The 22,498-nt window shown below is 43.1% G+C and overlaps 1 protein-coding gene across 4 annotated transcripts in view; it reads left to right on the top strand.

The window, feature by feature from the left end:
* The window catches only part of si:dkey-262k9.2 (uncharacterized), a 24,557-nt gene continuing 2,059 nt past the window's right edge, over window positions 1–22,498 (top strand). Inside the window, exons 1-6 of one of the 4 annotated variants that reach the window (XR_008896932.1) lie at window positions 1–80; window positions 13,465–18,365; window positions 19,451–19,483; window positions 21,079–21,147; window positions 21,305–21,373; window positions 21,460–21,502. Coding sequence is in view for 1 of the 4 variants with exons in the window: in XM_056601964.1 (XP_056457939.1) it covers window positions 18,260–18,365; window positions 19,451–19,483; window positions 21,079–21,147; window positions 21,305–21,373; window positions 21,460–21,502 (320 nt within the window). In the remaining 3 variants the exon portion in view is untranslated. The other 3 variants (XM_056601964.1, XR_008896934.1, XR_008896933.1) reach the window with 3 other exon arrangements.

Genomic DNA, 22,498 nt, shown 5'->3' on the forward strand with positions numbered 1-22,498 from the left:
GGCTAGGCCCTTCGGTCGTCCGGTCCGGTCGCGGGGTGTGGACTGCTCTCTGTGGTGGGGGGCGAGCCATATTCCTCAGGGTGAGCCATATTCCTGTGTTTGTGTGAATATGTATCTGTGTTTGGCTTTCAAATATTGCATTAAGGGGCTTTCCGAGTGTTTTGATCTTTTGAGAAGGGGGTGTTGTTTTGAATTTTGGATGGGATTGTCTTAATGTGTAAATATTGTGTAAATTAGGACTTCTCTAAATTTGTGAATCGAAAAGGGAGAGGTTTGAGGAAAACAGAAACGGATGATTGTGTAGCAGTGTATGAAGTTAACAAGAGCGATACTCTACTAATAGTAAACAAGAGATAGTTAAGAGATACAGTCTAGAGATATACCTAGTGATCAATTCTAGAGATAGCAGACTAGAGAGATACTCTAGTCTAGAGATTTAACTAGAGGTAGACTAAAGATGGAGTCGAGAGTCAACTACTGGGATAGTCTCTAGAGATAAAAAAAATAGATTGTAGCGTATCAGCACCATTAAGTGGACCATTAGCACCATCTCGTGGTCAAATAGGCGTTGGGGGATTCCGACTATTAGACTTTTTGCACCACATTTGCACATCATTTTTTTTAAATTGTTAGTTTGTTAGTCCGTTGTACCCAAATGAGGCGAAAAGAGGTCCAGGTTAAACATCCGGAAGTTCACCTTTAACCGGTAATTTACACCAAATGTGCGATGCATTCACACCGGAGCTCCATGTCTTTATTTTATCCCTTTGCTGTTGTAGCCTGTTGTAGCCCCTGCTCTGTCGACATATTGACTAGAGTTCAGCTCCGCTGACCTCCTCCTTTAATAGGTCCATGGCAGGCAGGTAGGCCTTACAGTTAGACACACGCAACTCAGACCGGTGTTCACATCTTTAGTTCACCGTCTTTCTAACTTAATCAAAAAATAAAAACATTCAAAATTAAACAACTGATATTGAGAAGTGTTATTATTTCAATACATGACCACAGTCCACAGTCACTCTACATTGTTACACGGATCAGTTTCAGTTCAGATTATATTACTGCCAAATCTGTCGAACCCGACCGGGCCGGCAACTTCACGTTGGCAAACACATACATTTTAGTTTCAACAACAATATGCAACAGCGATGTTTTTACTAGGCTATTTAATTATAGGCTGTATCCTATTCCATTCGTCAGTCAGTCACTCGTCTACTTTCACTGCTCTGGGCTGAGCTCAGGCATTCCCCGGCAAAACAGCACGACAATGTCAGCATAGAATTAGGGTACGCAACCCCCATAAGCTTACAATTGCTTTTTTTTTTCTTGCTTTTTTCATGCAACGACAGTATCCACCTGCAGGGGGCAGCAGCACTGCATTTACCACACTAAGTGAGTCAACGCTGTAATCCAGTCTCATAAAAACTCTCATAACAACGCTCCCGCCAAAACCTGACCATAAACCATGTTGGATGCATTTTGTATGTTATCTATGTGATATAAAGATGGACCTCATTCTTGCAATAGAAAGATGTGGACCTTATAAACGTTAAAAATATATGTGTAGTGTGCTTGAGTAGGATAGGTCAATACTTGAGCAGTGGCTTTCAGTCGAAATGTTGTAGGGGTTGTGGGGGGAAGGGGGGGGGATCACTTCCTGGAAGGACATTTTGGGACACGATGATGCAATCGTTGGTCCTATTGTTATATTGTTCTGCTGAGCACCTCAGACAGGAACTTACTGTGGTTTGACTGTAGCCCTGCAGCCAACCTTCTAGGCCCTCATCCACGGCAATCTAATCAGAGTAGGCTATCAAGCATCTACTGTGATCCATGTGTGGCTCCAGGTCAAGCGTGGTTGTGCGGATGATGAGATGAATACATCATCTCATCATGGTCATGAGGAATTAGTGATCTCCGACTCAAGAGCGGCCTTGTTTATCTTTTCTTGATATTATTCCTTATGGAATGTTTTTTGTTGCTGGTGACGTGTATTCACATTGATGGGTATACCTGCACTGCTCCTCACAAGTATAATATACTTGCCGTCCCAACTTTTACATCCTTTTAATCCATGGCTCACAGCTATCTGGATGTCCTAACAATATATCTATATGTCTAATACCCTAACGGTGCTATTCGTCACCTCCGTGTCCGTTCATATATTATACTATATTAAGCTGCTCACTATGCTAACGAGCTTGGCTAATATGCACAGGATATAAAGGGCATCAAAACGTTGTGTCGAAATTCCAATATTCATTAAAGCGACTTTGTTGTTCATATACTATCGAGCAGACCATAACAGGAAGTTTACTTGTGGAACTAGTTTTACCGGAATATAGGCAAACAACAGAAAAAATGCTTTCTGAACTTTTAATAATCTCTGACCCTCGAGTGACCCACGACAGCCGTTGTAATATGACCTTGAATTAGGTATTATTGCCTCAGTTTAGTTTAGTACCTTTTTATATTAACACAACAGCATATTTCGCTGTTGAAAAAGATACTATAAGGATCTAGAATACGTATTCATAACTTTACCCGTTTACATATTTTAATCACAAAAAAAGTAGATATTAGTGTAAACAAACACTTTTTATTAACCAGGTAACATTTTTATAGTGTTTTGGTTGGAAACAAAATAAATTTCAGAACTCTCCATAACTCTCAACTGTGGTCACACATGTCATGTTCTTGAGGTGAATTAAAGAGCGACAACACCCTAATGAACGTAGTCACTCTAGAAAAGCCGCCATGCAACTCTGATGAGCTGTAAAGCCACAGGGAATGCCCAACCCGCCCCAATTCAAACGAATAATAACAAGTTAAGTTAGGTTAGGTATGTATTAGTAACCACATGATTCTATAGAGTTGTAAACAACTCTATATTCGTATTCAATAAGTAACAACAGTAACAACTCCTATTCGGTACGTTTTGAATCGGTTGATGTAATATTTCTTTATTCTTTAGAATTTGGTAACACAATACAGGGTACTCTTGTGTTTGACTGATGGCCGTTCAGGGTTCAACCCCCCTGTCTACCTGTAGGTGCTACCCCTTTCTGCTGTCTATGTTTTCTTTGGGTAAACCATGAAATCCAAAATGCATTGTGATTCCCTGATACTTTGACATAAGAACACAAAGTCCGGCTGTCTTCCCTGAGTTTAGTTATTTTCCAGTTTTCCTACGATCAGGTCTAGAACCCCCAGTTCCTAGTGTCTGGAACCCCAAGTGTTCCTAGGATCTAGAACCCCAAGTGTTGCTAGGACCAGGTCTAGAACCCCCAGTTTTCCTAGGGTCTAGAACCCCAATTGTTCCTATTATCCACCATTTTTTCTAGGGTCTCCAACCCCAGTTTTCCTAGGACCATGTCTAGAAGTCCCAGTGTTCCTATTACCAAGTCTAGAACCCAAAGTGTTCCCAGGGTCTAGAACCCCAAGTGTCACCAGGGTCAATAACCCCCAGTGTCCCTAGGGTTTAGAAATCCCAGTTTTCTTATGTCTAGAACCCCCAGTATTCCTAGGACCAGGTCTAAACCCCCAGTGTTCCTAGGACCAGGTCTGGAACCCCCAGTGTTCCAAGGACCAGGTCTAGAACCCCAAGTGTTACTAGGACCAATTCTAGTACCCCCAAGTCCTTCGTTGCAAGAAGCCTATCTCTAGGAAACATTATCTGAAGATATTGTGGAGGCTCAACAGATATTCTACCATAACAAAATGTGTGATTCATAATACAATGTATTCCTGCAATTATCCCAGCTCCATTTTTAATATAAATAATTTAAGTACTAATTTCATATTTAACTTTATTCCATTGCTCCAAATAGTCCATCGTCATTTCAAAAGAATAAAAAATGCTTCAGTAATGGATTTGTAATGTGATGTTAATGTAAGTGATACAATAAATACATTAGAAATGTTTAAACGGATGACATTAACACCACTCTTTATTATTCAGTAATGCATTCTGCTCTTTTACCAGCCACAAACACTGGAGGATGGGAGCTTCAGAGATACATATAAGAAGGGGGATGATCGCTCTCCATTATTACATTTGTGACAGAAGTAGAGAGAGAGAGAGAGAGAGAGAGAGAGAGAGAGAGAGAGAGAGAGAGAGAGAGAGAGAGAGAGAGAGAGAGAGAGAGAGAGAGAGGGTGAGGGAGAGGGAGAGGGAGGGAGAGGGAGGGAGGGAGAGGGAGGGAGAGAGAAAGAAAGAAAGGGGGAGGGAGAGAGTGGGGGAGATAGAAAGCGAGCCAGAGAGTCGGGTAGATAGAAAGCGAGCAAGAGAGTGGGGGAGATAGAAAGCGAGCGAGAGAGTGGGGGAGTGGAGAGAGAAAGCGAGAGAGGGTGGAAGGGGAGAGAGAGGGGGGGAGGGAGAAACAGAGGGAGAGAGAGAGCACACTCGTGGTGTGGCTTACTAATTACGTTCCCAAATAGATGCAAAAATTAGCTAAAATAATGTTATTACACAATACCCCTCTAAATATTCAGTGTGTAGTGTAGAGAGCTACAGAACAAACGAACAAAGGCAGAAACAAGGAACAGCGAGCATGTTGACTAAATCCAGCCCAACCAGAAAGGCTATGCCTATTACTGCAACGCCCCTGGGACTGTTGAGGGTGCAGCAGACAGGCCTGGGGACAAGGAGGTGGAGGAGGAGAAAGTGGAGGAGGAGGAGGAGGAGGAAGAGGATGGGGAAGAGGAGGGGGAGGAGGAGGAGAAGAGTTGAAGGAGGAGGAAGAGGGGGAGGAAGAGGAGGCATGCCGCACCATGATGGCAGAGGGAAACATATCCAACGCTTGGAGCTTACAGCCTGTCCTGCAAGACCAGACCTACCCCTATAGCTGGAACACAGCCCAGGCCTACCCCTATAGCTGGAACACAGTCCAGACCTACCGTTATAGCTGGAACACAGCCCAGGCCTACCCCTATAGCTGGAACACAGCCCAGGCCTACCCCTATAGCTGGAACACAGTCCAGGCCTACCCCTATAGCTGGAACACAGCCCAGACCTACCCCTATAGCTGGAACACAGTCCAGGCCTACCCCTATAGCTGGAACACAGCCCAGACCTACCCCTATAGCTGGAACACATCCCAGACCTACCCCTATAGCTGGAACACAGTCCAGACCTACCCCTATAGCTGGAACACAGCCCAGGCCTACCCCTATAGCTGGAACACAGCCCAGGCCTACCCCTATAGCTGGAACACAGCCCAGGCCTACCCCTATAGCTGGAACACATCCCAGACCTACCGTTATAGCTGGAATACAGCCCAGACCTACCCCTATAGCTGGAACACAGCCCAGGCCTACCCCTATAGCTGGAACACAGCCCAGACCTACCCCTATAGCTGGAACACAGCCCAGGCCTACCCCTATAGCTGGAACACATCCCAGACCTACCGTTATAGCTGGAATACAGCCCAGACCTACCCCTATAGCTGGAACACAGCCCAGGCCTACCCCTATAGCTGGAACACAGTCCAGACCTACCCCTATAGCTGGAACACATCCCAGACCTACCGTTATAGCTGGAATACAGCCCAGACCTACCCCTATAGCTTGAAATGTGATGCCAGACCTCCCCTATAGCTCAACACAGAACAGTGGGTCACTCTGAGGCCAGACCTACCCCTTAGCTGTAACACAGCCCTGTGAGGCCAGACCTACCCTCATAGCCCAACATAGAACAGTGATTCACTGTGAGGCCAGACCTCCCCCTATAGCCCAACACAGAACAGTCGGTCACTGTGAAGCCATGTTGCCCAACCTCTTAAACCTAAGCCTATCTGACAAGCGTAACACAAACGGCCAGGAATCCTGAATTAGTCCTTCCTTGTTAACACCAAACACACAACCGGTGAGCCATACCTTTTTTTCGCAAAGCCATTATTGTGGTGGTGTTAGCTTTTCCTGCTAGCGGCTAACCTGTGTTAACATAGCGAGAGACACCTGCAGTGAAGCCATGCTCGCACATTCCAACGGCTCAGTACACAAGTTAACCGAAATCTACTTAGAAGATTCATCAGCTTTTTGAGGTTTGTAGGCATTTTGCAATCTTGTTGTTGTCGATTGCACCGTTGCACGGATTTGAAGCCACTGGCACTTTGCGCACAACATATAAACATTAATATTTGGTTGTTTTTCTGTGAGGGTGAAACAAATACTTCAAATGACAAAAGAGATAGTTTTTCTTGACAGTTTCTCAGACCGACGCATTCAAGAGAGCACCCGGGGATCAGGCCACTAGCAGAGGGCTTACGAAATTATTGAATTATTAAACCCCCCTCCCCCTAAAAATCAATAGTTAATAGTTGGCAATTAACTGACAATGAAAATGATTATGAGTTCCACTCCTGGCTTTAATTACAGCCCTTAGTATGGGTAGACACACGCATGAGCAGAGAGATCGCCTGGGCCAAGTCCCAGCTGATGCAATTACATCAGACACATATTAGGTACATAATACATCAGAGAGGTTAGTGGGGTCAGCAGGGCAAGGCAGCGTTGTGAAGACAGCTCACCCATTTCTCTGGCATACAGGCCTCTTTTCAACCGTTTTGTATGGTGGTTGAACATTAACCAGTATTCACGTGAGTCATGAGCACAGGAAATCAATTCATGATGGATGACTAAAACAATACACCACGTCATCATTGAATAGATTTAACCTAGGCTTGTCTAGCGTGTTGCTTAATGGATATAGGACTAATTTGTCACCTCTGTGATAAATGTTTTTGGTCTGTTTCTGCCACATGCCTTCGATATTTGTATTAAGAAACTTGATGATTTCACCATCATGCCATGCACACAACATGTGTAAGAATGGTGTTGGAACTATGAGACAAGAGCATTGTATATATGATTGTTATCTCATGCACACTGAAAAGGAATATCCCCAGACTTTCAAGCTCAGTTCCAGAGGTTAAATCCCTGAGTGGAGCCGATGGTTTAATCAACAATTGAATCTGCCATTTTTATTAATCTTTTGTGACTCCCCTGTAGCTTGAAAGATCTCCACAGAAACCGCACCGCTTTTCTTGGAAGTAGGGGAGAGGTTCTAGAGCAGTCAGGTCCACCATGTGGAATGATATAACCAGTGGCCTCCACAACAAGAGCCAACACCCAGTAGACTGTGGACTGATGTAAAAAAAAAAGCATCTACTAAAGAATATACTCCAAGTGTCGATTTTAAATCTCTAGTATTTATAAATCGATGCACTTTGGTTTTCTTAAATTAACACCATGCATGTTGCACATTCCTCTACATGCAGTAACATAGTTATCAAACTGATGGATGGGCGAAATGTGACTGATTGTCACCAGGAATCCAACACCTTGAGGCAAGCTTGTACAGAGGGAATTTATGTTTAAACTAAAATCTTCAAATTTACATGCTTACAAACCACTACGGACATGACCGAGCACAGCAGTGCTTGAACATTAAAACATACATTTACTCTTCTCAACTCAAGTTATGTCACAGGAGAAGAAGGCCAGACGATCTGGAAAGATCCAACAACAGTTGAAAAAATATATATCTTTTGTAATTTTTTCTACAGAAATCAGTGAGAACATGTTGGCTCGCTGCCCTGAAAGCCAAACATTACCTATGACATGCGTCAGGGGGCTGATACATTGTGGTGCAGAGCATGTGGAGAGCATGCAAATGTTTTAACCGACACGACACATACAGTTGGAACCCACCGATCATAACCATAAAAAGTTTCAAATGTTCACAACCCGGTGGTTTTAGAAGTAGCACCACAAAGTTCCTTTCCTCTTTCGAGTCCTCTCCTGTCACGAGCGGAAGATAACTAAAACTATAAACTAAACTAAATATTTAGCATTTCATGATATATATAACTTATGATCAAGTTGAGCTTGTGGGCCATCTTCGCCATAGAATTCGCAAACGACATGTGATTAGGCAAATGATTGACAATGTGCAAATAAGGCCTCTGGCAGAGTGGTTTTAATTCCTTGTGAGCGGAGTTACAAGTTGTTCTACTGTGGCTAGTAAATGATAAGCGACGGGGGCCCGGGTCATATTTCAACATGCGTTGCAGCCAATGAAAGGCTCGGGCGGAGCTCCCCGTCCCAAGTGGAGAACACCTGTATTAACCTGCAGTCAGTCGCAGGCCGTCCCCATAGTATCAGCAACTCTGAAGTGCACTCAACTTTACTGGATCAGCCCTGACACACAAAACGTAAGTCTGTCACTCAGCTTTCCATATCCGATTGCATCGCCACACACCGCACATGTCATTCGGGTTAACTGATTGCACTAGCGTGTTGGGATTGCTCATTTAACATATGCTGGGATTTTTATAGTCTTATGGGGTTTCCTTGAAAGTTTCCCATTGTGCTAAACAATTGTACAAGGGGGATTCCAAAGAACAGGTGACAGATGTTTCCCTTGAGTTTCTCAGTAAAGATCTGATCAAAGGCAAATCATCTTGAAACGTAATCAACATGGTAAACTAATTAATCTCACTAACCTGTAATATCACCGTTTTGCCTAGGGCTGACACACACACAACCATGCCCTACACATAACGAAGATTGTAGACAAATATAGACTCTGTAAGTTAAGACGGAATGTTTTCAGTAGCTCAACATGTCACTGATTGTTTAAACAGATGTCAGTAATAATGTTTGAATAGGATTAGGGTATGTTTTATATATATATAGATATAGATATAGATATATGTACATGTAATCAAATACTTATATATGAAGGACTTTTTTTTCTATTCTATTTTCATTCATCATTGTGACATTGAGCTTACTAATGAGACACACTGAGACACTGACATTTCCAGCAAAAAGTGTGATGGCAGACAACTCAGCAGACATCAGTACATCTGCAGGCTAGCACTTTCTAGAGTCTTCTAGAACCCTCCAAGGTGTCCCCAGTTTAAGCATTGGTAATAGATTAGTGCTGGTAATAGAATGAGTATTCTACTTCAAATATACTTACAAAACAATTCTGATAGAACCAGTAGGCTGACAATAGCTTAAAGGCCTTGTACATCAGAATGCATCACAGGATTTTTTATTGGCAAGCCACATTGAGAGGACTGGAGGACTCGTTGTAGTAGGCCTATTGTGAAATCCTGAACACATTTAAATATTCTGTGACCTGGGCTAATGTCTCACCATAGTGACCCATCATTGCATTGTGTATAACCGACCGAAACCAAATATCTACATAATAACAACTAACTGTACAATGGTCCTATGCTTCTAAAATGGAGATGGTGATTGTGCGATGTCGCGCCTTTCGAGCCCTATAGTTGGCTTACATTAAGCTAGCAGGCCATAGCCCTAAAACGTAAAATAGCCTAGGTCAGTAGAACAGCAGCCTATTATATTATCCTTCGGTAAGAACTAAATTTCACAGGTACTATGTTATTTGCATAATTGTTACATATGCGATCAGAGGGATCAATGAAAGTGGAATTTGTCAGTGGAAACTGTTCTCCAACATTTGGCTTTAGCTATATTCTGGTACACTTTTAATACTTGTAAACAGGCTTGCTTTTATTACCTCACTGTTATCATGGTACTTCTGATAAAAGCACATGACAATATAACGTGCACGTTTTGTTGACAGATTTAGTGTGCTTACGTCATTTCACCACAGTTTCCTAACTTTCTGTACAGCACTTCCTGTAATGTGGACAGTGTAGCGCATCTCTGCCAACATGTGGGTGAGTTTTAACGGATAATACATTTGTATATTATAGATAATTGTCTTTGTAAATTCAGATTCATAATGTTTTGGTCAGTTTCACCTGCAACTCATTCAGCATTCTACGTTTAAACATTGATTAGTTTGAGACATTTAAATGAAACCCAATCATACTCTTTCTACTGAGATAAACAGTTAGATGATATAATATAAAAGATAATATAGGTAATAAAGCATAAGTTATATAGATTGCAACTTTTACGACGGAAAGCGAGGTAGTTAGACAGACAGACCGGCAGGTAGATAGACAGACAGACAGGGATATAGTCAGACAGATAAGTAGATAGAGAGACAGATAGACAGATATGTAGGTAGACAGATAGAAAGACACACACTCACAGACAGACAGAAAGGCAGACGTTTGGTGTGCTGGTGAATCAGTTGTTTTGTTGTATTCATAATTACTCATGCTGCTCTCCCGAAAGTAATGTGTATCAAAGAGAATTTGTTTTTTCTCAAATGCTAAGATCACAGAGAAATCTACCGTGCTGCTCTTCTATTTCTTACTGCATTTTAATATTAAGACTTAGGAGGAGCCTTAACTGGAGTCCACACGGATCAGTGTTGTTATCCCAACAAGCGTGTGTCCACATCTGATAAAAGAGGTTCTCGGTATGTACAGCCCAACATCTGATTGGATCCATGCAGGTTGTGTATTCAATCAGTTGCATGTGTATATATATACAATGAGAGGTGACAGAGAGGCAATGTCTTCAAGGAATCCCCATTTTTGTATGTGTGTGGCCTTCATGGGTATCATGCTAGAACATGAAAAGTGAAAAGTTACAGCACACTACAGGTATAGCTTAACCTAGTTATAGCTAGCTTTAGCAAACTAGTTACAGCACACTACAGTTATAGCTGAGCATAGTTATAGCAAGCTTTAGCCAACTAGTTGCAGCACATTACACTTATAACTTAGCATAGTTATAGCGAGCTTTAGCCACCTATTTACAGCACATTACACTTATAGCTCAGCATAGTTATAGCTAGCTTTAGCAAACTAGTTACAGCAAACTAAAGTTATTGCTTTGCATAGTTATAGCTAGCATTAGCAAACTAGATACAGCACACTACAGTTAAAGCTTATAATCGAAAGGCCATAGCAAACAAATTTCTCTCCAGAAAGCATCACCTGACTAGCTTGCTAGTTCCTGTTTTCTGCTGAACTTGACACACTATCACAGTGGCATTGCATTAGAAATGGTCTGGTAGCATCATAGCATCCTCCCACTCAATCGTTAACACGTTAACAGTTCGTGTTTGTTGTTGCTTTGATCATAATCGTAGCGTTTAGGTGTATGCTCTATTTCTCGTGTACAATCCCGCCTGTGTCTTGTTTCAACCCTCCACTGCCTCTTCCATCTCGATGCTTATCGCTTTTGTAAAAGTGACATGTCAGCGATACTTTATTGGTGATCAGGACGCTTCTGTGTGAGCAGAAAGAAGAAAGTGTTTAGATGCCTCACTGTGGGACAACCTCACACTCCTCACAATACTCCTCATACTGCAACCTGTACTTTGAATGCTATCTAATACTGCCAACTATACTCCTAATAACTATTACTACAAATACCTATACTCCTTGGATTAACTTATGCTACTAACTATACTATCTTTTAATACAAACCAGAATCCTTATCGTACCTAATACTTATAACACCTATACTCCTAGGCTAATTCTGCCTAATACCAACATTGACATGATGTTGCTAGACTGGTCTTTGTGGAGGAACAATAAAGTATATTTGGTGAACAATAAGCTAATAATAATTAGCATCTAAATCCTGTCAACAGGATTTAAGTGCTGAGAGCCTTAGAGGGATGCCGTTCAAGGTTAATCATATAATGAGGAAAACACACTGAACGCCATAACAAAGAAACGATAAAATTACAAAACATGTCGTCCTCACATGTGTTTCATGTAGTTTCTGTTGATGCTTGTTTGTATCATAAGGACATTGTAAGATTCCAGACACAGACCTTATTGTACGTTTATAGACAAAGACCTAACTGTCATTTAGACAAAGACAATGTCAAACAAAAAATGGAAGATTATGGACAAAAACATTTTAGTACGTTTATAGCCAAGAACGTTATATTGTATATTGCACGTTGGGTCTTGTATAAAAGCAAAACAAATCAGAAATAGGGAAAATAAAGCGCATTTAATTGCCATTCAATTGTTTAATTAGAACTGTCCCAGATCAGTTTGGATAGCAGATTTTTTATCTACACCGTGTTTTTGGATATAAAAACTGTGGATACATATTTCCAATTGATATCATCTTATTACAACCCCCTTCCACCGCCTCCCTCCATCCCACCCCTCCCACTCCCTCCCCCCAAACCCAAACCCAAACCACTCTGGAAATCGAATCAAATTGGACACGCAGGATTGTTATTTATTTATAGTTTTGTTTTAAGATTATTTGGAGATTTACTCCTGCCATTCATGGGTCTAGGACAGCGTGGGCCACATTCTCATTTTGAATCATACAGTGATGATGCAAAGCCTGTTCCACTAATATACTGTAATCCTTCACATGCTCCAGCGAGCAGTACACAGACAACCCGCTGTAGACGAGGCCGATGCCAGAGCCGATATCTGCCTCCTGTAGACGTCTACATCATCCAGGAAGGATAGCACCCTGACCCCCCGTGGCTCAATCAAATCTACGCAAATGCACCACTTTATCCGAGCATGCAGCTTATCGTCACACGAGTGTGTGTGTGTGTGTGCGTGTGTGTTTCTGGGATCCATGGTATTCTCTCCTTGTGTTGGTGTAAGACAGCTTCCATTCTTTCCCGACGATCATTACCGAGAGGAAACAGGGACACAATGGCCGACCAATGACACTGCTTGGTGGGAAAGTCCTTCCCAAGGCACCAATGTGAAGCCGGCCCAGGATATTATCTGCCGGAACAGCGTGGACCCGGGTCTATGCGCGCGGTTCACCCCGCTTCCACGGTTAAAAATACTGTTGATTGTACTGCGGCACCCAGCTGCCTGCTGGGGCTTTGTTTAGGAACAGCTGGGTTCTGCATCTGTGTTGTTTCGACCACAACACGTCTGTATTTTGGGCTCCGTGCCATAAGGAAATGGGCCGGTTTCTCAAGACCAACAGGGGAATAACAGTTGCTCCGCAGCCAAAGTAAATAGGTGTCCCGCTCGGTTTGATCACGTGAGGGTGATAAGCACACTGCTGTTCAAATGAATCCGCCGTGGATTACAGTGTTTGGACTGGTGAGGTGCTGAGGTATTCTATACGCTAGGTTTCGTTACGCTTGGCAGGGGGCCTGCGTTAAGTGTCGACACAGAGGGGAAACTTTGGGATAGACACCTGGTTCCAGCTGACTTCAACGGAATGATTACGGCACACGTTTTTTTGCTGAGGCCTGTGGGAAACGCCGTCTTCACCCTCAGACCCCCACACCGTCGCTGACCACACCCACCCCCTGGCCTCCACCCACCGCAGATTACAGAGTGGTGTTCAGGTTTCATACTGGTTAAAGCAGCGTAGACCCTGCTCACCAGTGGGAATTCAATTTGGGATTGGATTATTTTAATATGGTATTATGAGTCACCAGTGGAGTTTAGGTTCAACTTGAATCCACGCAGACAAACCACACAAGCTGCCGCTACGCTCCATCCTAGGGTGGTGGATATTAATATTAAAGCAATTTTTTTTCCTTTGCAGGATTTGAAGATGATGCTTTTGTTGCTCCTATGCCTGCTACTGCCATCTTCAACGGGTGAGTACTGGTCTCTCTAATCCTGGTATGTTCTGGTCTCTACTGGTATGTTCTGGTCTCTAGTACTGCTTTGTTCTGGTCTCTAATACTGGTATGTTCTGGTCTCTAATCCTGGTATGTTCTGGTCTCTAATCCTGGTATGTTCTGGTCTCTAATACTGGTATGTTCTGGTCTCTAATCCTGGTATGTTCTGGTCTCTAATCCTGGTATGTTCTGGTCTCTAGTACTGGTATGTTCTGGTCTCTAATACTGGTATGTTCTGGTCTCTAATCCTGGCATGTTCTGGTCTCTAATCCTGGTATGTTCTGATCTCTAGTACTGGTATGTTCTGGTTTCTAATCCTGGTATGTTCGGGTCTCTAGTACTGGTATGTTCTGGTCTCTAGTACTGGTATGTTCTGGTCTCTAATACTGGTATGTTCTGGTCTCTAATCCTGGCATGTTCTGGTCTCTAATCCTGGTATGTTCTGATCTCTAGTACTGGTATGTTCTGGTTTCTAATCCTGGTATGTTCGGGTCTCTAGTACTGGTATGTTCTGGTCTCTAGTACTGGTATGTTCTGGTCTCTAATACTGGTATGTTTTGGTCTCTAGTACTGGTTTGTTCTGGTCTCTAATCCTGGTATGTTCTGGTCTCTAATCCTGGTATGTTCTGGTCTCTTATCCTGGTATGTTCTGGTCTCTAGTACTGGTATGTTCTGGTCTCTAATCCTGGTATGTTCTGGTCTCTAGTACTGGTTTGTTCTGGTCTCTAGTACTGGTATGTTCTGGTCTCTAGTACTGGTATGTTCTGGTCTCTATTTATGGTTTTTTCTGGTCTCTAGTACTGGTTTGTTCTTGTCTCTAGTACTGGTTTGTTCTGGTCTATACTGGTATGTTCTGGTCTCTACTACTGGTATGTTCTGGTCTCTAGTACTGGTATGTTCTGGTCTCTAATACTGGTATGTTCTGGTCTCTAATCCTGGTATGTTCTGATCTCTAGTACTGGTATGTTCTGGTTTCTAATCCTGGTATGTTCGGGTCTCTAGTACTGGTATGTTCTGGTCTCTAGTACTGGTATGTTCTGGTCTCTAATACTGGTATGTTTTGGTCTCTAGTACTGGTTTGTTCTGGTCTCTAATCCTGGTATGTTCTGGTCTCTAATCCTGGTATGTTCTGGTCTCTAATCCTGGTATGTTCTGGTCTCTAGTACTGGTATGTTCTGGTCTCTAATCCTGGTATGTTCTGGTCTCTAGTACTGATATGTTCTGGTCTCTAGTACTGGTATGTTCTGGTCTCTATTTATGGTTTGTTCTGGTCTCTAGTACTGGTTTGTTCTGGGGCCGTATTCACAAAGCATTTTATCTTACCGCTAGGAGTGCTCCTAACTCGCGCTAAAACATTTTACGTAGGAGTTTTTTCTTAAAAGTCATTCACAAAGCCGCTGAGACCTACTCTTACTAAGGATAAATCACAAAGAGTGAACTAAGAGTGACGCGCCGTTGCTATGGATTACGTCAATTCTCGTGCACGAGTTTAGAAGCTGTCAGTTCGGTGATTGGTTGTTCAGACGAGCCCACTGAATCACCGAAAAACAAGGAAATAGCCTAGGCTAGAAATTAATTCCTATTAAGTAGTTATTGTGCAGTTAGCAGAATACACGCATGATGACAATTTTGTGCAGACCACGATAATGACGTTGTAGCCTGCACGTTCAAGAGAGAGAGAAAGCAAACAATAAAAATACGTAAAATCTAAAAGAAAATAAATGTTACGAACTACCCAAGTGTTGACTGATTTGTGCCAAGGTGTTTACCTAAAATGTGTTTTCAAAGTGATCCCTAAATGCCTGTCCACTCGGTTCCACACGGCCAAATTCCTTGTAATGTTGATCGCCATCATCATCATCATCATCATCGTCTGGCTGTGGAATGTTCCTCCGCTTGCAGAGGTTGTGTAGAATGGCACATACAGTGATTACTGTGCTTGCCCTCTCTGGGGTGAGGCGTATTTCGCCGTGGAGGACATGAAACCGACGTTTCATCTGCCCAATTCCTCTCTCCACAACATTTCGTGTATGTTTGTGTGCTCGCAAAGAGCCAATACGATGTGTTTTACGCATAGGACTAGCGTAATCTGCGTAATCACTTACATTTAACTGTGCTCCCGGTTGTGGATTGAGGTAGGGTGTCTAGAGCCACGTCTTGCATGGATAGTCACTGTCACCCAGCAAGTGACACCCAACTGGTACATCTCAAAAAGCTGCCTCAGACCGCTCACCATTAAAATGCGCGAATCATGGGTAGCTGAAGATCCAGGCCACTTTGCAACAACATCCAGTAGGCTATGTTAAAATTTGCATCAAAAACAACCTGCGTGTTGATGGAATGCACTTTCTTCCTATTGACGAACACGTCCTCGTCTTTTGATGGCGCAATTATTTTTATTTTTTATAAGTTATATTTCTTTTTTTATAATTTATAATTTTTAGAACATTTTATTTCGGGACTAATCGGATTATTCCTGTTAGTCGGTGATGTTATTGCATCGCGCATTAACTCCACAATAAGTTGAATACCCTAACATTTCGTCTCGCAGGCATTTTAAGATTCTTTGTGAATAGGTCTTACTGAGTTAGGAGTCCTCTTGAGGACTTTTAAGCTCTCCTAGACTTAGGTGCTACTTTTAGTCCTAAAATACTTTGTGAATTGCTCTTAGTGAAAAAAGTTAGGAGTCCTAAATTTAAGAGAAACACGCCCATTATTTTTAGGAGTTACTCCTAAATTCGCCAGTTAGGACCTACTTTTAGCCCTAAGATCCTTTGTGAATACGGCCCCTGGGGCCGTATTCACAAAGCATTTTATCTTACCGCTAGGAGTGCTCCTAACTCGCGCTAAAACATTTTACGTAGGAGTTTTTTCTTAAAAGTTATTCACAAAGCCGCTGAGACCTACTCTTACTAAGGATAAATCACAAAGAGTGAACTAAGAGTGACGCGCCGTTGCTATGGATTACGTCAATTCTCGTGCATGAGTTTAGAAGCGGTCAGTTCGGTGATTGGTTGTTCAGACGAGCCCACTGAATCACCGAAAAACAAGGAAATAGCCTAGGCTAGAAATTAATTCCTATTAAGTAGTTATAGTGCAGTTAGCAGAATACACGCATGATGACAATTTTGTGCAGACCACGATAATGACGTTGTAGCCTGGCCCTGCACGTTCAAGAGAGAGAGAAAGCAAACAATAAAAATACGTAAAATCGAAAAGAAAATAAATGTTACGAACTACCCAAGTGTTGACTGATTTGTGCCAAGGTGTTTACCTAAAATGTGTTTTCAAAGTGATCCCTAAATGCCTGTCCACTCGGTTCCACACGGCCAAATTCCTTGTAATGTTGATCGCCATCATCATCATCATCATCATCATCATCATCATCATTATCGTCTGGCTGTGGAATGTTCCTCCGCTTGCAGAGGTTGTGTAGAATGGCACATACAGTGATTACTGTGCTTGCCCTCTCTGGGGTGAGGCGTATTTCGCCGTGGAGGACATGAAACCGACGTTTCATCTGCCCAATTCCTCTCTCCACAACATTTCGTGTATGTTTGTGTGCTCGCAAAGAGCCAATACGATGTGTTTTACGCATAGGACTATACGTAATCTGCGTAATCACTTACATATTACACTTTAACTGTGCTCCCGGTTGTGGATTGACGTAGGGTGTCTAGAGCCACGTCTGGCATGGATAGTCACTGTCACCCAGCAAGTGACACCCAACTGGTACATCTCAAAAAGCTGCCTCAGACCGCTCACCATTAAAATGCGCGAATCATGGGTAGCTGAAGATCCAGGCCACTTTGCAACAACATCCAGTAGGCTATGTTAAAATTTGCATCAAAAACAACCTGCGTGTTGATGGAATTTACTTTCTTCCTATTGACGAACACGTCCTCGTCTTTTGATGGGGCAATTTTTTTTTTTTTTTATAAGTTATATATATTTTTTTATAACTTAGAATTTTTATAACATTTTATTTCGGGACTAATCGGATTATTCCTGTTAGTCGGGGATGTTATTGCATCGCGCATTAACTCCACAATAAATTGAATACCCTAACATTTCGTCTCGCAGGCATTTTAAGATTCTTTGTGAATAGGTCTTACTGAGTTAGGAGTCCTCTTGAGGACTTTTAAGCTCTCCTAGACTTAGGTGCTACTTTTAGTCCTAAAATACTTTGTGAATTGCTCTTAGTGAAAAAAGTTAGGAGTCCTAAATTTAAGAGTGACACGCCCATTATTTTTAGGAGTTACTCCTAAATTCGCCAGTTAGGACCTACTTTTAGCCCTAAGATCCTTTGTGAATACGGCCCCTGGTCTCTATTCCGGGTTTTTCTCGTCTCCAGTATTGCTGGTTCTGGTCACTATTCCGGGTTGTTCTGGTCTCTACTGGTGGTTCTGGTCTCTATTCCGGGTTTTTCTGGTCTCCAGTATTGTTGGTTCTGGTCTCAAACAACTTCTACAGATAGACAACTACAACTTGAGTGATGTGTAGGGTGTAATGTGTAGTATGTAGTGTGTAGTGCAGTATTTAGTAGTTCCCATTACATTACACACTACGTGTGTAATGTAATGGGAAGTTAGTAGTGTGTTGTGCAGTGGGTAGCGTATAGAGTTTAATGTATAGTGTATAGTATATAGTGTGTAGGGTGTAGTGTTCGGTGTTTAGGGGGAAGTGTAAATGATGAAAGAGTGAGAGAGAGTGACTATGGAAACTTTTTGTGTATTTTCAGAGGTTGTATATGAATGTCACCATTTTCTCCCATGTCTCCCCAATACAGCTTTATCAGAGGAGTTTGAAGGATCTGCTGATCGTAGGTCTTTTACACGTTAACATGAACACGAACATGAACATGCAGGCACCTGCAGACCTAACCCTAAGCCTGGGCCCTGAGCCCTACAGTACTCCCATCAGACCTAACCCTAGCCTGGGCCCTGACCCTTGACCCCTACAGTCCTCACGTCAGACCTAAACCTAACCTGGGGCCTGACCCCTACAGGGCTGTTTCCCAAAGCGAAGGCTGCAGCCTTGCTAGAACACTTCCTTGCTAGTCGCGTCCTATGGAGATGAGGCTAGAGTGCTGCCTAGTGTTTGTAGCGTTCGGAGTTCGGAACGACTTGCTAGTGTAGAAGCGCTTCCGCTTCCGCTTTTTAAATATTGCTCCAGTAAATATTTTAATTTTTGAATTGTTGAAATTGTTATTGGCGACAGGAGTTTGTTTAAACACCACCTACTTACATATTAAAACAAATCAATCCAGGCAAAATATAGCCTGTCATTACAAAAACATTTGAAAGAAATCTCACAGGTTAATATTTTGCATTTACAAGATTAATCTATGTACGGCGCAAAATATTTCTAAAACGTTCATCCAACTTCGCTTGTGTAAAGCAATGTGTATTGCTTCCTATTCGCAATTTTTGAATATCCCGCGCAGTGTGTGAACGCAAAGGATTGTGGGTATTTTGGCTTGTTGAGGATACATCGATGCATCCTTGAAAAATCTCGGAATTCTCAAAAATAAAGGACGCGAAAAGTGCACGAATTTCCAAGTGTTCTCAACATTGGAACAGTGCTTGTCGGCGTTCTGTGACGTAACGTCCTTAAAAGGGCAGCCGGTGAGCATGCTTCCTTCACATTGGGAAACAGCCCAGTACTCCCATCAGCCTGACCCTAACCTGACCCCTACAGTCCTCATATCAGTCTTAACCCTAACCTAATCACAAAATTGAAGTCAATTCCAATTTCAGTGCAGCAGAACCAAACCTCTTATAATTCATCTTTCATCTGTACATTTGATCAAACAGCTGTATGAGACAGATTCAGCGTCTCTCGTTTTTATTTATTCTGAAAGATTGTTGATTATGTTGTTGGGACACATTTTCCTCTCCCCTGCAGAACCCGATGATGAGGACCTTATCCCTGCCGTGGGTGAGTGTTCTTCGCCTCCGGCTGTCCCCAGAGGACCGCCTGCGAACCCATTGTTTTAAGCAGAGCGTGGGGTCGCGGCCTGGTCAGTCGGCGGGGCCTACAGCGTTCTGGCCCCACTCAGGTTGTGCGAAAGGCCAAGGCATCAGAAGCCTCCCTTTCCGAGACAGTCATTAAAAGGTTGAAGGAAATCAATTAGCTCTCTGAGGGGCAACAGAGCCAGCCCAGGGACCCCCCCCCCCCTGTAACTGCCAGCTGGTTAATCAACGTTGGCATTTTCATTCTCTTCTGGCGCCGCTCCCGTCACTCCTCATCTTCTCCATGAAGGCTCTTTGCTAGAATCGCTTATCTGGTTTACGACCGCGGAGGTGCTTCTCTTGTCCTCCGAGGACCCCCTCTCTGGTTCCTGCTTCTCCTTACTACCTTAAGCATCTTCTCATTGCCTCCTTCTCCTCACTATCTAAAGCATCTTCTCGTTTCCTCCTTCGCCTCACTTCAAAAAGCATCTTGTTGCCTCCTTCTCCTCACTAGCTAAAGCCTCTTCTCGTTGCCTCCTTCTCCTCACTAGCTAAAGCCTCTTCTCGTTGCCTCCTTCTCCTCACTACCTAAAGTAACTTCTTGTTGCATCCTTTTCCTCACTACCTAAAGTATCTTCTCGTTCCCTACTTCTTTTCACAACCTAAAGTACCTCCTTGTTGCATCCTTCTCCTCACTCCATAAAGCATATTGTTTCCTCCTTCTCCTCACTACCTTAAAGGGGACCTATTATGCTTTTTCGACTTTTATGATCTATAAACGTTGTTATAATGATTGATAGTCATGTATAACCATACTAAAGTGTCAAATAATGACGTACATGCATTTCGACGTATTCCCTGCTGACAGTCTGGGGTGGCTGTGCAGAGCGCTAGACACTCGGGACAACGTTTGCGATTCACTTGTTCACATTTCCGGGAAAACATCTACATAGAGGCACTCCTGCCGCGCCCCCATATGCCTGGTCAAATCTGCCCGCGCGAGCGCTTCAAGGAAGGTAACCAATCACAATGGAGTTGGGTTGGCAGGAGGAGGGCAAGGGGACGGAGAAGGACGAAACCCAGCGTTGACAGAGAATGCTGAAAGCGCCCAGATGAGAGGAAGAGTTTCCCGAAAATCGACATCATTTTTTGTGTGTGGTTAAACATGACTATCAATCATTATAACAACGTTTATAGGTCATAAAAGTCGAAAAGCATAATAGGTCCCCTTTAAGTATCTTTTCGTTCCCTACTTCTCCTAAAGTATCTTCTTGTTTCCTCCTCCTCCTCACTACCTAAAGTATCTTCTCGTTCCCTACTTCTCTCCACTACTTGAAGCCTCTTCTTATTGCCTCCCTCTCCTCACTACCTAAAGTATCTTCTTGTTGCCTCCTTTTCCTCACTACCTGTAGCATCTTCTTAACTCTCTAATGCTCAACTGCTGTTGAGCATATATATATATATATATATATATATATATATATATATATGTATGTATATGTTTTTCCCAAAAAGGTGAAAATGTTTATAAGGCCCATCGTATATTTTCATTTTGGTTGTACTTTTTCTTGTTCATTACAGATGTGAAACCCAAAAAGGAATTCCACGATAGATTTGACATGGGCAAAACTACAGGGGAAGAAGAATCAGGTAAATAAAACCTGTCAAACACGCATTAAACATGCACATCAAACATCTATACTATGTGTATGATTGTATGTTTTTCTTTCAGCTAAGGCCGCGGGGTACAGGGTTTTGTTTTTGACGTTTGTATGTGTAATAAAGTGTTGATGCTTTCCTTCCTCAGGCCAGTTTGTGGGGATTGTCGTTGGTGTGGCTGTGGCCATGGTGGCTCTGTCTGTCGCTGTGATAATCGGTAAGTCCTCGCAACAGTACCTGGTGCTTTGTCCAGCTTGACGACGTTGGTGTGTAAACCTCTCTGTTATTGCTCCTCTCTTGCAGCAATACTGTTGGTCCGACGCAACATGCAAAGGCGTCAGCAAGGGTAAGCACCTACTCTCAGTTCTCTCTGGACCTGCAAAAGTTTAGCCGCATTGTTTGTCATCGGCCATAACAATACAACAAAATATATTCCTGATCTCCCCGTGAGATTGATGTGTCTTTAGTTCAACAAAGTACAAGGAGTGTGTGAGCATTTAAAGCAGCTCTTAGTGGTGCACTACTGTATATAAAGCAGGTCACGCTGCAGTTATCTGGTGTAAAGAGTTATAGCGCGTCGTTCCACTGCACCTGTGCATATCGGGGGGGGGGAGATATACGCTTGCTTTCCTTTTACGCTTACTCAGCCAGGGAGTGATCAAACCAGTCTGATGGGTAACAGTTTCTCCGGAGTTCAGCCAAAGTTAGAGAGAGAATAAAACATGACAACAACAAGCCACACAGCCAACCATGTGCAGCTACCAGCCACAGCACGTCAGGACTTGTACATCACAAGGCTCTCCTCCTCCTCCTCCTCCACCTCCTCCACCATTATCAGTCGCCTCACTCCACCCTTCAGCATGTCCTTCTCAGGAACAATGGCCCAGAGATAAACCTTTAGTAACCTCTTGCAGCGGGGCCTGCAGAACAGGACCTGGCCTGTCGCACCCCCCCCCCCCCTTCATGATTAACAGCCTGACGAGACGACTCTGGTCTGAATAAACCAACTCTGTCTTGACGTCAAGACAACAACCTGACAACAGCTATCAGCCAAACAGCCAAACCGCCTGAACCGGTCCAGCAGAGAAGCCTTCTCCTGCCCCCACCTGTCCCCTCACCTATCCCTCGCTGAGCTAATCATAGTATTTGCTCTAGTTTTACAAGTTGGCAGACTTCATCGTTTATTTTGCCTTGGAAATTGGAAGGTGAGGGGAGGGGGTTAAACCCTGTAACTTCAAGACAGCATGGGGGGAGATGGGGGGCGTGGGGGGGGAGGGGGGGGGATTACAGAGTAGAGATCAGTTCCCCAGAGTGTTCCAAGTCTGGGTGGTGACTTTGGAGG

This window comes from Gadus chalcogrammus, chromosome 11 (genome assembly GCF_026213295.1).
Source record: "Gadus chalcogrammus isolate NIFS_2021 chromosome 11, NIFS_Gcha_1.0, whole genome shotgun sequence".
NCBI classification, from domain to species: Eukaryota; Metazoa; Chordata; class Actinopteri; order Gadiformes; family Gadidae; genus Gadus; species Gadus chalcogrammus.